This window comes from Ostrinia furnacalis, unplaced genomic scaffold (genome assembly GCF_004193835.3).
Source record: "Ostrinia furnacalis isolate ACB-3 unplaced genomic scaffold, ASM419383v2 OfSCF0038, whole genome shotgun sequence".
In the NCBI taxonomy this organism is placed as follows: domain Eukaryota; kingdom Metazoa; phylum Arthropoda; class Insecta; order Lepidoptera; family Crambidae; genus Ostrinia; species Ostrinia furnacalis.
This window is the reverse complement of record NW_021130277.1, coordinates 82,849-100,825: the sequence shown is the minus strand read 5'-3', so window position 1 is coordinate 100,825 and position 17,977 is coordinate 82,849. Positions and strand designations below refer to the sequence as shown.

The 17,977-nt window shown below is 36.3% G+C and overlaps 1 protein-coding gene across 1 annotated transcript in view; it reads right to left on the bottom strand.

Moving 5' to 3' along the window:
• The window catches only part of tkv (serine/threonine receptor kinase thickveins), a 64,979-nt gene extending 50,171 nt beyond the window's left edge, over positions 1–14,808 (bottom strand). The window contains exon 1 of the mRNA XM_028300756.1: positions 14,711–14,808. Coding sequence (XP_028156557.1) covers positions 14,711–14,714 — 4 coding nt within the window. The 5' untranslated portion in view covers positions 14,715–14,808. The remainder of the gene's footprint in view (positions 1–14,710) is intronic.
• Positions 14,809–17,977: the final 3,169 nt, after the last annotated feature.

Below are 17,977 nucleotides of genomic sequence, written 5' to 3'. Positions count from 1 at the left end.
CTGCTAATGATTACAAAAAAGGTTATGTTCTTAGTAGACCCACAAGGTAGAAGTGGATATTCATAGAGCAGAACGACGGCGATGGGATGCATCCGAGTGATAATATACAATTGTAATGAAATCCAGATTAGGAAATTGGGATGGCCACGGAGCCGAGTATGTATCAAGATGGTCCGAGCCATAAACGAAAATGAACCGGTTTGTGTTATCGATGGCGAGCCGCGATAGGGGGCGCGGCGCCTGCCCGCCGACCACCGCGGGCAGAATAATTGGGCACCGCAGGACTTCACACCAGCCACAACCACCGGCCGCTCGCGCCAGGCCCGACACCGCCGAACATCGTCCGATGGAGCGCGACACACGCGCACTAACATAAATATCTTCAGAGCACTTGACGGTCAGAATGGAGAATTTAAATCGACGTTATAAATGATGCAGCAATGGAATTTGGGGACGCTGGACTCAAATGAAAATAATTCGAATCGTTTCATCGGATGGATAATCTCGTTATACTGCTTAAAAATAAATTGCTCGATTCAACCGTAATGGCTGATTGCTCGATAACTCCGAATTTGGGGGATCTCACCACAGTTCAAGTACCTTAAAATTGTACCTATACTTATACGAAGTAGAATTTAAAAACGGTTGAGGTTCAACGTTGGGTATTTTGGCAATAACACACAAGGAACCATCCACACCAGATTAAATAACACATAAGCTGGTTGTTTCTTACAAAATTTGTTACGTTAGTGTTATCATCGAAGTGGTGTTTCATTATGAGTTCGTTAACCCATCGAGACGTCGCGGAATCTAGCCACGTGTATTTCGGTCCGAGCGGATGCTCATAGGCTTCCTTGCCACTAAATCCACAAATATATAAATAACCCAACGTTTCATACCAACGGCATAAACTTTATGCAGACTTTTACGAGGGAGCAGGCGATAAGGCCGTCCTTTACGAGTGCACCGATTACGCTCATTCAACGAACTATAACAAACGCCACTCTAAAGTGACCCCCAGCGAGCCCTCTCGAGTGCTCTAAGAGATATCTGCAAATCATGTAAACACAGACAATGAAGATCTGTCTAAAGTGGCGCGCTGCGCGCCGGGAGTGAACCGCCGCTGCACTGTAACAATGTTCAACTCCTACTAGGAAACTAACTGAAATAATATTCCATATTGACATTGTAAATCTGTGCTAAGCATTTCATGGAAGAGATGTTCCAGCCAATTCATAAATAACGACGACGAGCAATACAAAGGCAAATTAAAACAGAGCAACAAAACAATGATGCGCAATTAAAGTTGTATAAAATCGGCGGATATGATTTGGTTATCGGATGATCTCGAAATGACTTAATAAAAGGTGCGAGGTTGGCCAGCGTGGGAGTGAGACGGCGACACGTCGATAGGTATGGCCGCGCCAACACCCGGCTAATTAAAAGGATTTTGTAAGCTGTCAACGTGAGATAAAATAACCTTTGAGGATGCCGCTCTCAGAATTTAATGCTCAAATATATTTTAAGGATCGGTTAGGCCACGATTAACGATACGAGAAGCGTACGTAAAGCATGCCATAGCTTAAAGGATAAAATAAACAAAAGTAAAGTAACATTACTGAAATTACAGGATTATGGACAACCAATAAAAACACAATCAATAAATAAGATGCTGGTTTTAGATGGAGCTCGTGGTGTAAGGAGCTTAGCATATTTTATGTTTGAAATAAAACGGATAAACGTCAATAAATCTAAAGCTAGACCGCGTGTCATAAAAGCACACGGTTCTTCGAATGTAGGCGATACGTCAATCTTTTAAACAAAGCCGTTGCACAAACATTTAGTTAATTCAAAGTTGCTGGATCATGATATCACCGTCAATCTCATAGCGAATCTTGGAGCACGCAAATATTCGGCGGAGATGTTTCATACACTTATTAGAGGCCGCATTCGTCTCAATTGTGGCTCGTTTGGATTCATAGCGGTGCACTATTTGCGATCGTAAACGCCGACATATCAAATAACTGAATTGGTTGAGCGAATATCAATGGACATCAATTTCAATGACGACAAATTGAACGTTGTTGCCAATTTGCATGGTATGTGATCGTTTGCGTTACCACTAGCGTAACTGTTTTCTTGACTTCAGTTAGGCAGTTCGTGGGAATGATACTTTACTGTCAGCATGTTGTAAAAAATGCGTACGTGACTTGACAATGTCTGCTGAAGCTGTGTCAGAGTTCATGGCCACAGTTGTATCATTTATGATTTTTACAAAACGTATGCACATGAGTTTTCCTCAAAACAACTTTCGGCATTTTTAGAAGTTTTAGAGAACTGGCAAGTGAACAAAAAATGGTCTTCATGTGTTTTTCCATGTAACCACTTTTTTAAAACACAATATTGTAGACAGAGATAATATTGAGACAATATAATTATGTATAAAAAGTTAACACATTAATGAATTAGAATATAATTAACATATTACGTTGAAGTGAATACGTTCGGTACATGATATTCAGTATGTAAATAATTTGATGATTAATAAGGAAAAACTAATATATTCTTTCAGAATTGTGGTCACGAGAAGAGCCTAAATAATTAAGGGTCGCTTGTGATATATTAAGTCAATATTTTTTAACCTTTGTGTGAAGAGGTCGAGCCTTGGCTGCAGCGTCACAATGGAGGTCTAACGAAAGGATTAGGTGCGGTGTCGGATTTTGTTAATGAGCCCCCTTTGTGCGACGCCTCCGTCCGCGGCTCGAGAGCGACGGAAATCATTTATTTGTCCGTAACGAATGGAGATTTACATTTTTTCTAAATTCAAAAGTGTTACGGGTTTGTTTTTGAGCCGACCCTACACCGAAACTAGTCAGGCGAGGAAATAGTTCTTTAATTTGTAATGGTTTGATTCTTAGTTAAGTTTCTGTAAGAGTAAGATTCCGTCCGTAATGAAGGAGTAGCGAAGCGGCGCCAGCCGTCAATCAGGCTGGCTGGCGTATATCATTGCCACCAGCGCTTGCACAGGTCGCGAGCTGAGTAAAACACGCACACGAACCAACTCGGGCGCAACATAAAAATTGTTATTAAATTTTAATTTGTATTGAAGAAATTTTTATAACGATAAATTGTATTACAGATGAGTCATAAAAACTATCGCCTCACAGAAGTTATAATGATTGGTACTTTAGCTGCTTGTTTCCACTCTAATTGGTTTAGCATTCAATCGAAAAAACTATTTTAGAAAAAATACGAGTTTGATTACTCTACATTTTAATCTAATATTATTAAAAAGAAATCAAATAGATAGAACTAACTACCTATATGTGTGTGTATTATAAGATTTATAGGTCATTTAAATGCATTAAGGAAACTAGACGACTATTCAAATGTTGCAAACATACAAACTGGCACAAAGTATGAAGGAGACTGCGCTTGCGTGGATTTCAATTACCAAGAATCCTATCATAGAGCACGGCGCGCCGTAAAAGAAGAGTTCGTCTCAACAAAAACGTTTCAACATACGAGAAATATCACAGTCGTAAACGGAGATGAGACTATTATTTACGAGAATAATAATAAGCCGAAGCTTTCAGAGAACTACGTCTACAACCCACGTACCCTTTGAAGAGAGGCTTAACGAATCAAGCCGCGTCAATCAACCGCCCGTGTCACTCTCAACAATACACCAATTTGTGATGTAAGAAACACTGATACTAAACAAAAAACTGAGAAGCAATATACCATTGCATAATTAAACCGAGTGTACATTATTGCCACACTGTACAGAAAACTATTCTAGACCAAATTTTCTTGATTCTTCCAAGCATTACACTGAATTTTTACAAGCAAAGCTTAGTTTCAGGCAGCCGTATTTTTTATCCTGATCTGCGATTGCAAAAACAATTCTTAATAATCGCATAAAAAGTCATTAGTTTCCATTCCAATGAGAAAATGTAGCACTTCTACACTAGAACAACTGCTATAAAGAAAAAACCCATTGATTATTCTGAATATCGCATTTCTTAAAAATGTAAAGTAGTCTTGCAGTACATAACGCACCAATAAACAGATATAAAATTACAATATGCAGTGGCATTTCCGCGCCATAAATATTATACAGATACCCATGTATCGGCGCTAATTACGATTTTTAAGTTTTGCATTAATTGATAGCTCTGGGCAAAAACACGGGCCGTAATAGTGGCGGCGGGAAACGCGGCTTTGATAGCGCCGCCCGCGCCCGCGCATCGCAAGAATATCATTGGCCCATTCATATTAATTTGTAAACCGAATAAAAACTCATATGAATACCACGCCATCAATTTGCAAACTTAACAAAGAAGAACAAAACTAGATGAATCCAGCGGCATCGTACAAAAAATATGTCATTTTATACATATTTTATGTAATTTTTAAATTATATTGTAGTGCACTCGTTCGCAGATGTTACTTATGATGACAGAATATGTATGCATTACTTAATAACGCAATAAAACTACAGCTAAGAAAAAAAAACTGTTAATTAGTATCATACTTTTCTTACATTATACATTCAGGTCCATTTACATTTAATAAATGGAAAAAATAGATGATAGAGCGTCAGAAACTTTATAAAACAGTTGGGGAGATGATAACACACATACACATACATATTTTTTCTTCATAGCATCGTGAACATAAACGTGAAATCTAAATCCAGTTGAAAATGTACACTGTCTCGCCTGTCTGACCTGATTCCTCGACCACATCAAACAGCTCGCCTCGTCGCAGACAAACAAATGACCCGACTACTTCTGTATATTTAGAGCTCCAGACACTGGGCTTCTATATAAATTATCAAAGAAGTTAATTATAACTATAATTTTAATTATAACATAATTTAATAATATTCAGACGATTCGTCATGCAATACATCTCTTGAATAAATATTTAAGGAAATAATAACACCCCAAAAATATCTCTAATGATGTGAGCAATTAGGACCAATGGGTTCAAACCGTCAGCCATTTAAAACAAAAAAGCAATAATATATTTTATTCATTTCGTTGATGTATATTTGTGTAAAAACACGCGTTCATAGGGCATAAAGCGAATATGATTTATTGGTGCGCCAAGTGTGTTGCCCAACAAAGTTATTGAAAATTGAACTTTACCGAATCAAACATTAGATCGATCTGCGAACTTGTTGTAAGTTTGTCGAAGGACTGCGCAGGCGCCACGGGGCCGCGTTTTTTTACTCTGGGATTTTATTTTATAATTCGAGGTCGGTTCCGAATACCGATCGTTGGGTTTATGAATACAGATACAGGTATAATACGCTGTAAAGATAAAATATTGTAGCATTAACTTTGAAACTTGGCAGCCATAGAGCAATATTTTTATGTAACACATGTCCTACTTTATTACCTATCGTATCTTTCGTTGTTTTTTAGAAGATACAAAAACCACATGTTTTTGTTGATTTACGTGGATGATATTTTTATGATACGCATTAGTTTGCAAGATCATAAGTATTAAAAATTGAAAATAACAATCTATACAATACAGTAAAATCTGCCTTTAATTTTCAAAATCCGCATTAATGTAATTACATATGCGGCTATTCAATGTAGGTAAATATAGTCAGCAAAGATGACAAATCTAGCCTTAGAATATATCCTAGTAGAGTCGTATAATGAGGCCCTATCGGCCACAATGCGTCTTCGATGGCCAGTGCGCACACGCGTCATCTGAACACGAGTGCACCTGAGATAATGACAGGGTGGCGCCGCCCGCGTGCCGGTAGCAATTAACGTTTAGGTCTAAAACGCATCATTACTGCCCTTTTTGCTCCCACAATCGAACTAACCAACCAACAATATGAATAATCTTCAAACCACTACTGTAATTGATACACCATTAAAAACCGATCGAAAAAAGACCGAAACATGCACTCTCAAGGGAATTATGTTCTGTAGGTGTCGAAGTGGAAAGTTCTGAATTGCTAACTACAGAAAATTATAGGGAGTCGATCTTTTAATTTCTCCGACAAGTTTTCATAAACGCATACCAATACTTTACACGTGAGCCTCATTACAAAGGGGCACATTTTCTTAAATAAAATTAATTTTATTAGAGAACCATTTCTTATAAAAACGACTTGTTAACAGCAGAACATATTATTAAACATATGTATCGTAATTACACTAGCTACAACGACTTTTTCAAAGAGATTTTTTTTGTATTTATGACAATTTAAAATTGAACGAAATTCAGCACTTTCTTTTGTATAAAATACCAATGACGATTTCTATTCGTCAATAGATTCCACTTTCAATAACACCAATGGAATTCCAGTGCCAAGTTATATCAATTAAAATTAATTAACTTCGTCTCGTTCAATTAATCAACTCTTCGTTAAAGAGAAAATGAAAATACTAATCACATTTTTAAATAAAATAAAAAAGAACAAAGCTCGAATGCGAGAATTTCTAAGCATGGGCGGACATAATCGATTGTCACCGGAGCAACAACGAAAATTAAACGACACTTTTCGGCTGACAAAACTCAAGCGCTATAAATCGACCGTTCCCGACACAAAAACACGCCCAAAAAGAGTTAAGCGTTCGGAAGATCGTCGAATACAGATTACTGGGCGCAGGTGTTAAATAAAAATAATAAAATTCGACTTGGACCACGTTAAAAAGAGGAGTCGGTGCGGCCGCGCGGCGCCGAACGATGGGTAATTTCGTTCGCAACGCCCGCCGAACAAAAAACGACGTGTTGTACCGCGAGTTAACCACGCGGCTGATCCTCAGCCTCCAGCCTCCATTGAAAGTCAATCGCGACGCCTGTCCGCGGCTATTTCAGGACCTTTACGCGCCGCAGCTCCTACAGACGTCCAGCGGGAACCCTAATAGGGACAGATTATCAAGATCCGAACGCTCGATGCGTTAAGTGGAAAACGGGAATAACTAAGAATTCCAATTAACTTCCCGCATCTAAATACGTTACATATCCGAGCTAATCGTTCCGTTATAAATCTATCAGCTGCAGTATCGGCGAAGAGAATCGAAGTAATAAAGACTCATTAAGGATCCGCGCAGGATCGGAAGATTGAGCGCTTCCAAGAAATTTTGACGCGAGTTAATTCGTAGCAAATGAAACGGTCGAGCAGAACGCACAAACTGCAATTAGGGAAGGCAATCCCTCTTCGCACGTACGAACAAATTGCAGGCGAAGTCGTGCTGCACTCGACCGCAAAAACCAAACGCACAGTACGCACACCACGAAGCAACATCAAACTGCAGACGCTTCAATGGCCCGCTGCGATGCGAACCAATAGCAATTTCAATGCGTAATAAACCACATGAAAGGCTCCGTTTCTCTCCGAAAACTAATTTCAATACAATACGTATCAATTTTATAGCAGGAATTCAGATAACGTTGCAACGAATATTTCTCTAACTGAACCGAAATAACAACATCCAGTACTTCGGCCCTTAAAATTCTTGGTAAAGCAGGAAACAGGTCATTAATTAGAGCTTTAATTTACCGAAGTAACTTATGGGCCAGGCCCAAAATAAATACTACCAAATATATCCGTATTAGTGGACGTCGGAGTTAAGCCTACATTTAATTAAACACGAAGGAAAAATAAATAACAGGATTATCGTCCCATCTCACACGTGATCCGAACATCCTTGACGGAGAGTCAACATAAAGCTTGAGGTATGCGAGCGAAGCACCTCTGCACGCATCGGCTCAATCTCAAGTGTTGGATTTAATGAGCAGGCAACAAGGACACCAAATCATCCTTCTTGCAGAGGAAATTGTTATAACGCCAACATAATTTCACACAAGAGCATCATTATAGGGTTCCTACATGTAAACAAAATTGTATACACTTACTAGCATTACTATTATATCAAATTGCATGGTTTATATCCATGCACCAGCCATTCAGCATCCTACGTGTTCGAACTAGTTTTGAATAGTTATTAATTTACTGTAATTCTTTACGTTCCCCCATTATCTGCAGGAACATTTTTCAGTGTAACAAAATATCTGAAGATCTTTGTGTTTGAAGTAACCAATCTTACGATTAAGTTTGGCTGTTTCATATCTTAATGAACATATTATGTACTAACAAAATGTCGCAATATTTAATTAGCTACTAAAGTTTAAAGCGTCGTTATCTTATTAATTATTATAAAATAATAATAAACTTTGCTTGGGCTAAACCCCGCAAAGTTGATATTTCTAAACAGTAGATTTATAGACGCAATATTTAATGTGAATAAGAAAAAACTCATGTGCATTGGTAAGCCGGTTGATTTGGTAAGGAAACCCGTAGGAATGCGATACATTGTATTAATGTAAACAGAGCCTGTTGTTAAACAAATACCTCATTTTAGAGGGGTAATGCCCTAGATTGTAAACCGAGTTGTACTTGCAACAATACGTTAGTATTTTCCGTTCGGGTCAACGACTCGTAAACAAATTGTGCGTTACACTGAAATACTTTTCGGTGGCGTGATCGATGTGAATAATTCGTCTTGGTTTACTGTTGAAGGGTTTAAAATGTTTATCGGCACCGTCATCGCGGCCATCATTTCCTCCAGGGCCTATGAGAGCACAGCCACTTTTAATGGCTTGACCATTTCTAAAAAGATGTCATCTAAACGTCGAGATGATGCTCTCACTCCTTCGATTAAAATTACTAGACCTTAACCCATCAAGTTGAACTTATCAACGTTTGTATCAGTATCCGTAATCATTAACACTTCGATGCCGGTACAAGATACAGCAGCTTTTACTGACAACAATGGGTATGCTCAAGCGATTGGTCCCGAAATACCAAATCGTATCGATCTAAATTGAACCCGCTCTTCGCATTATGGTCCAACGAAATGATCTACGTCTTCCGAAGCGTAATATCAGTAATATCACAGAGGAATAGGATTTATACGTGAACCATTAAATCAAATTTTCGTTTCGACACGGTGATGTGGAGGGAAGATTGAGGACCAAAAAGTATTTAAATTACTGTCTGCATCTCGCGTTAACTTCACAGCAAATTTATTTGAATATCACACGTTTTTGACGTAAAATATAATTGAAAATTGTTAAGAGCCGCTTCGTTTACCAATTAATTTATACATGGGTAATATAACCTTCGCTACGCTACATTCACATCTAGGTATCACGTGTTTATGTTATGTCATCGCAATAATATAAGACTAGAAGCTAGATGAAAGAAAATAAGGCATAATAAATAAGCAATGAGATAGAACAAGTGCCGCGTAAACTAAAACTGGTCGGTCGTAAATGCCGTGGAGTCGACTTCAATAATGTTATCGCAGATAACAACACTATAGATTAGTTATTAAATGCAATAAGTTTAATTGATATCTATTAGGATAAATCAATGTGGGGTTCTAAAACTGCATGTACAAAGGCAGAACCTGTTGTGCGAAGGGCGTGTAAGACATGAATGAAAATTTATAGTGTCACTTGGAGTTATGCAACAAAAAGTGTTGGTGTAGGTGGGGTTTGACGCTGGGACCGAGTTGTAGGGGTGCTGGGACGCTAGGGCTCCTCGTGACAATGGTAATCGATTCTTTTAGATGCAGATAAGCATGCAGTGCGTGTGATACACCTATGTCCGCTATGAATAGTAATACGCAGGATAAGCGAAATGAATTTACATAAGCAGTTCATGCATCGACATATTATTATGCACTATCATTGTAAAGGATTTACAAACGTGCGTTCTAGACGTCGTTGGACTTTACCCTCTGGAATTATCATTTACCGTTTCTGTACAGATTTTATACACGTCTAACGGTTCTAAGCTACAATATTAAAGGGGAAGAGCATCAGTTTTACTGCACACTTTATCTATTTTAGTTTTACGATCGGTGTTTCAGATAGAGGAGTATTGTAAACTTTCATGTCCTTTAATTACATTTGAAATATTTTACTATTAAAGGTTAATTTATTATGTTTTGATGAAGGTTCTAAAATTGTCTTTTACAGTCTGTAACTGTAAGTATCAAGGATGTTAAAAAAAAAGATGTACATGTTTAGAAAATTTTGGGGACAATGTTCGAAACAACAATAGTATATCTGGCAGGAGGCGCGTCAGTCACTCTTATTGTGTCGGAGTCCCAGCTTCGAGTCCGACCCCAAATCTCTGCTACGAAAAAAGTAAAAGAGACTGACGAAGTTACCACTATGTATAGGGCTGTCTATTTGACTACTTTAGTAACAAACGACTTTCATAGTGCCGAGTTGGCTAGAATTTAATATATGATTCAGTTTTAATTCAAAGTGTTTATTTATAAACTTTGTGTAGGGTCTCCTAGAACTTGAAAATCATTCATTATTACAAATGTAAACATTAAGTTGTGATAACAGATAAAGCAAAAAATATCGTGTAAATGATTTAATCTCGTTAAATTAAATTAATTATTAAATTCGTTAAATTAAAGAACTTATTACTAAAATACTATTTAGACCATAATAAACAATATTCACGAACACGTGTACCAACAATAAATTGGGTTGACCTCATTCGCCGTCGGCAATAGTTGATAATACAAAAGAATTCAAAGAAAAATATTACGGCGTTACTAATTTGGAAGTTATTCACTACGGATATCGCTGGCCAGCCTATGAACTTTGACACCAAGTTTTAATTAACGTCCATGAGTCACGTCGCAAAATAACTTTCCATTCATGTTGTAAATCAAGTAGTTATTAATTATTGATTTCATTTTCCAGCTTTCCTCAATTTAATAAATCATCGTTTAAATATCAATTGAATAAGGAAATGTTGCTATTTAATTATTAAACGGTAAATACAATAGAAAACCGCAAAAGAGGTTGTATAAAACGCGGAGAAGTGGCAACCCTTGGATGAATCCCGGCTATTGTTATTACAAAATGACCCATCTCAATGTCGAACGCTTCTCCAAAGCGAGTGGTTCAGGTTATGTACGTCCACAGTGTAAAGGGATGTGGTAAGCAAAGTTCCGAGTGTGAATTCCGGCTTATATTTAGCGCCCTAAATGATAGTTTTGTATTTCAAGTTTTAGATTATTTGCTGTGGCGAAGCGATTCTCGCATATCATGATGGCGCATCTCTTTAAAACGGCAGTCATATATTTGGCTGCTTTTTATTATTGCGGAAAATTAGGGAATAAAGACCGTCGCACCGAGCAGCCGATTTCGCGGGCAAATTTTATTTTTTTATCTCCAGCCTAAATAACCGGAATTCGGTTTTTGCAAGGTAATAGTATTTTAAATATGCAGAAAAATTAATGTACATATTTAAAGAGTGCTGGTAGCTTCTCGTCAACGTATACGAGCAAACTTGTAGGCTCCATACTTTACACACATTTATAGCAGTGTACTAAATAAAAAAATATCCGTATTCGGACGTCCGAGTTCTGCTGTCCTGTCATATTTTATCGATCTACTAACCTTTATCTATTTTAAAATGAAATATAACAGACAAGATTATGGTAATATAGTTAGAAGAAACAGACAAGCGATAAAACGGCAGATCGATCGTTTTCATTCTGTAACGCCCAAAGTATTAGGCTTACTGTATTGTATTGTACTGTGTACGTCTTTTGAGGTAAATCTTAAGCGCCTCTGAGCATTTTATAAAGGCTTATTTCTGACACCTCGGATGAAACATGGCGCATAACGAATGCGTGCGCGCATTTATAAAGCGCCCATAAAGAGGCACCCACAAAATGGGATTCCAAATTGGATCCGACGATTTGTGTATGAGAGGATTAAGTTAATGCTGTACTTATGTTATGGGTTATATTACACGCATTATGTACCTAAAAGGCTCAAAAGTAGTATGTAAATTCCATTAAGTTAGGAATCCCTTACACATTTAATTTGTATCTAAATATGATTATGGTGAAAATAGCTCTCTAGTTAATTCAAGTAAAATCTTATTATACCTACTTTTGATTTTAAAATTTTAAAATAATAATTTCTCAATATTTTAGAACTCTTACTAAAATATCCTATATTTATTATTACACTAATTTGAGCCTTCAAGTAATATAAATAAATATAGTAGAAAAATCCTAAGAAAGTATGTAAATAGTTTTCATAATTCAATACTCAATATTTTATTGCATCCATTATGTACTTAAGATTAGAACATTATGGGCCCTGTAGGGCGCGGCAATTAGGAGAGAGGAGGACCACCCTAGATCAACGGAAAAATGTATCAGAAGTTAGAGCCTAATAATTTATCATTGAGATACTCACTTTAAGCATAATAGTGTTTGGAAATTAAGAGTTTGGATTATGAAGGGACCACTGCAATAATAATAAAAATGTCCTTTTCAACATTTTTGGGTCGGGATGATTGTTTAATACCTAGTTTTAAAATTGTTGCAAATATTCTTTAAAAAGAAAGGAAAAGAACTGATTTGAAGCTCTGAAAATTAAAAGTAATGTGTGATTAATAAAAATAAAATACATAATGTACCTACTTAAACTTCTTTGATTTGATTTCTTTCATCATTTTATGGAAGTTGTTGCCTTGGAAGAAATGAACATGAATCATTATTGCAGTGGACCCTTCATGTGCTTATCTATATATATAAAAATGAAACCCGTTTCGCGTTGTCACGGCATCACGTGTGAACGGCTGAACCGATTTCGATAATTCTTTTTTTTAAATGTTTGTGGAAGTCCAAGGATGGTTCTTACGGAAAAAAATATTAAGAAAATCTCTACGCTAAGGCGGTACGAAGTTCGCCGGGTCAGCTAGTCTTAAAATAATTATATTGGCTTCTGTTAAAAAGTTTGTTTTATTAAAATGTTAAAAAGTTTGTTTTGTTAAAAAGCCTGGAATAGATTTTCCATTATTTACATGATAACTTTAACCTGCAGAGTAAGTTTGATCTAACAGGCAGTTCTAGCATGGAAAACATGACAAAATGTGAATTTTATTCATTAGTAAAACGTTTTTGATGGTAGAAATAAGTAAGTAACCTGAATTGAGACAAATGTAGCATATCTGCCATAGAAGACACTGATAATACAAGTAACTAGATGGAATTTCCTCCATGAATCTAAATTCTCTTATGGGTATCACACAAATACACAATCTAAAAGAGAATAAATAGATACATCAAGAATAATGTAACATTCCAGCAAAAAAACATAACAAACTCTTAGTGGCTCCCATAACAATCAAGGGGTTACGGTACGGTACGGCACCAACAGAAAAATCAGTTTCATCTATACCTAGTTCAAAGCAATCAATTGGATCACATAAATTCTTAGTCTACTCATAGGTTCTTATTATCTTCTTAAATACATGAATGATGTTATGCCAAAAACCTCATTTTGAACTTAATTTGGTAATCCCTCGCTTACGATCCGTCTTATTAGTTAAAAACAAAACATGTTAAGTATTTCTTGTGTTTAAAATAAAATTATATATCTATCTGGAGTATATTCTACACTTCATAGACACCTTAATTTCAACTTTTCTGTAGTAGCGCATGATAAACATTGACTCGATACAAGTCAATATTTCATAGAAAAGCCCATCTAAACTACTTATAAATCAAAATCTTTGTTTAATTAACCTTCCTATACCCGCGCGTTGGTCTCTCAGACCGACGAATTAATAATTCGAAGTTTTTTCAAAAAGTATTAACTCTATGACTTTGCGGTTTTTAGTAGTTTCATGATTTGTGGCCTACCATGGTTTAGTGTTGGGCGATCGCTGCTGCCAAGTGTACGTGTGTCACTTTTTGCTGTTATTCGGTCTGTGAGACCGACGCGGGTATACGTGTTTCTACTTCAGGTATGTTACAATTGTTTCATTTTACAATATTACTCAATAAAATGTATTGACATATTTTAGTGGCGTCTCATACCAATTAAGTATTACTGTATTTTATTATTATTAATTTGTTTTAGCCATTTTTGGCGTCATAATGAACGAAGAAAGAATAAGGGCGCTGTTAGAATGTGAAGATTCGGACTCCAACTATGATGACCAGGGTGACAGTGATGAGGTGGTGGATGATTTAGAAGTGAAGGAGAACAACACCGATTCTGAGCAGAAGGGTGATTTGTCAGATGCAAAAAGTATTTTTGTCATTATAAGAGCATGCAGTTATGGTATGTTCCGGTAATTATTCCACTGAAACCACTAGTGATAAATACTGTTTTGTTCTTTTATATTACTAAGGATACTTCCATTTATTATATTTTATAGTAATTTTTTAGGCTTCAAAAGAAAAAAAGTTTATTTTTGTTATTAAATTTAGACTGATGTAAAATTTTGTTTAAATTTTAAGTCTCATTTAAAGGCTGATTAAATCAAAATATCTATAAAATAAAGAATTTGTTTTAATTTTTTTATGCAATTATAACCTTAACGTATAATTTAAAGCAAATAATAGTACAATACAGTACACAATTATACTATAAAACACGAGCTCAACTTTCGGTCTGAGAGACCGTGCGCGGGTATATGTGTAATACTTTTTGGCGCGGGTATACGAAGGTTAAAAAGGAAGATCGAAAACACGGTCAAAGACATCAACAAAATTCTTGCAAGTGATTTTGGGACCCATTTGATTAACACTAACACAAAATATAATCACATAAATGAGCCACAAATATCAGTATTACATTAAAGACAGGGTAATAATTACAATAAACTTACCCATAATCCAATAAAATTCACTTAAAACAGAAAAATCCGTATTTTTCACAGAAAAACATCACCACAAAACATTACACAGCAGCGGCCATTTTAATACGCTGGTGTTGCAAGTTATAAAAACTTGTATCTGTCACAAATAATAGATAGATGTCATTTATTTGTTATTTGACCGACCCAATAGGATCCTAATATCCTGTCAAATGATTTTTTTTGAAACCATCTGCACTAAACTTTGAACATTATTTTGCTCTTAAAATTAAATTATTCATTTTTTAGTCTTCTTTTCTTTACATCCTAGCTACCTACCTCATAGCTCTCAAAAACGTTATGTACCTTCTATACACAATCAACAAAAACATGAGTCAACATTCAACATTTTATTTTTTGTAAGCATATAATATTGAATGTTTAGAATTCTAGATTCTAGATGTTTTTGTTGATTGTGTAGGGCAAAACACGCGCTAGAGACCCGGCCAACTAATTCAAAGAGCCGATTACGGTAATTTTTAACGTCAACAATCCACACGCTTCTCGGTTCTGCGACACGATTGGTCGTTCAACAGCGCACGTCAGCTGTTTTGACCAATCGTATTGCAGAATCAGAAACGCGTCTGGATTGTAGACGTTAAAAGTTACCGTAATTGGGGCTCAGTGGGTCTAGACAAAGTGCCATTATAATCGCAAACCAGTCGAAAAGTGGTCGAAAAGCCCCTTTTTTGTATGGAATTTGACGGATTCGATTTTCGATTCGATCAAAAAGTGCGTTTTGTCTAGGGGGGCAGAGCCCCGATTACGGTAACTTTTAACGTTTCCAATCCAGACACGCTTCTCGATTCTGCGATACGATTGGTCGTTCAACAGCGTACGTCAGATGTTTTGACCAATCGTATTGCAGAATCAGAAACGCGTCTGGATTGGAAACGTTAAAAGTTACCGTACAGGTCTTCCTTTGTGCAGACTTTGCGGCACAAGGATCATTCCTACACAGTACTTACAGGGTATTTCGCCAAAAATGGTCAATTTTGCCTAATTTCCTTGGCACGAATTTTATTTTTGTTTTGAACTATTTTTTGTTTCCCAAAGCATTAAGTAGTAAAAACTAAGCTAATATATCTAGAAGGGGTGTCATAATTCGTTTTAGAAACAAAGTTATGAGGTCATAAATTTTTGGTAGCCAAGGAAATTATTATAAATATTTTTTTCTCTAAGTTTTCTTCTGTGGTTTGCTTTTTTTTTGTTCGCCCCATTTTTGTGTACTTTCGCAAGCAAACATGCCAATGAATATTATATCATTACGACCTTTTTACACAACTAAGGAAGATAAATGCAGTAGATTGAGTTAAGAGTTAAAAACAAATTTTTCTATATCTATTCTGATACCTATTTCTTAAAATGTAAATTTTAAACTTATTCCAATAAAGAAATACTCAAAATTTGACTTCAGGTCTTTTATAATTTCCTAGGTCATTTTATGCCACGGAAAACAAGGAAATTAGGACCAAAGAAATTAGATTTATGCCTAAAAGACACAACAGACAAAAACCTATTTACCCTATGCATTTACTATTTAAATCATGGGTTTACCCCTACAGACACTACATTTGTGTAAATAAACAATAAAATTAAGTCATTGTTTAGCTGCAAAAAACCGTCCAAAGAAATTGACTTTTTAGTAAACAAAAACCCAAGGAGGGACCTATTTATGCGATTTGTCGCGAAACTGATCAACGACGTACTGTCCTGCCTCAATGGCATCTTGGGATGAAATGGCCGAGTGTAGTGGTGCAGTGCGTTACATTCTAAGTTTTTTCGTTTCGTTACAACAATGGTCGAAACGAAGACCCATGGAAATTATACTTTTGACCTGGACAAGAACTTAACTTCACTTTATTTTCTTCCTATAAGTATTTGACATTTAAAGTTTTTATTTTCCGATAGCCAAACGTTTCTCAAATGTAAAGAGAGTGCTATTAGAATTAAATTACGCTTCAATTTGTTATAATGAGCCTTCATTTTGGCAAACAACAGTAATGGACATAACAAGGAAATTAGAAAAACTACTTTTGATTAAGTTTTTCTACGGTATTATTTGTAGTTTCTGCTATTGTAATAGCAAAAACAAATAAAACTTTTGATGAACTTTCCCATAAAAATAGTTTTATACAGATAGATATAAAAAAACATGTGTTCGCCTGCCTGGACACAGAAAATTTACTGTTTCGGCGAAATACCCTACAGCAACCGATAGCACCACATGCTATTTGACATTGACAACAGCAGCCATCCATTAAACCCTGAGGTTGTTCGTAGAATCGTGGGATACCATGGGAATGGGATACTAAAGTGGAGTTTAGTCACAGAGTACATTATAACCTACTGAATGAAAGTTTAGTGTAGATAGCGCCCGCAGGAGAAACTGCGATACTTGTTTGTCATTAGCCCCATCCAGGAAATTTTAAAACTTGTCAGCTTCACTCTTGGTGGCACTTATTTATAGCCAAGGACGAGTTGAGTTGCTAAGCTAGCTGCTTGTTTATTTATTTATTTATTTAAAGGCACAAACAAAAGTTTTGGCCTTCATAGTCGCGCGTGCAACTTTTGGGTCTTGCGCGGTAGGAATGGTTGCGTAACTGTGTTTTTATCTCAGCTTTGCTTAATGGTAGTCACCATTAAGCAAAGCCATTGATGTCACACTCCAGGTGAAATGGATGACCTCTTCTTGATGAAATTGACCTAGCGATGGGCGATTATTACTAAATTAATCGAATTATTCGAACGGTCTCTTTAATCGAATGTATTCGATGAGCAATAGCAGTCATTCGATTAATCGACGCGTAGATTAATTGACGCGCGCCTTATTACTAACGATTAGCATGATTCTGTGATGTATGTTATCTGTGGTCNATGGATTGAGGTGAAATAAAAACTAGTGTAATGTGTGTGATCTAAACTTTAAATTAAGTCATAATTTAACTTAATATTACAACTTATGCGTGTTGTCCATTGGCTTATTTCAGCTTCGTATAGCGTTATCTGTATTAGTTAATTTAGTTAGTGCCTGAGGTATTTGAGTGGCACATTGACATAAACTATGACGTGACAGAGCATACAAACTTACCTAAACTTTAAAAAAAAACCTGAAGCACATCTGTCTCGCTGACTTTTGACGTCACAAAAACACCCTCCCGTGCCGCTACCATACCTCAGGCACTGACTGAGCAAAGCCTAGACCTATACCATACATTTTGTCTTGACGTCTATTCTTCC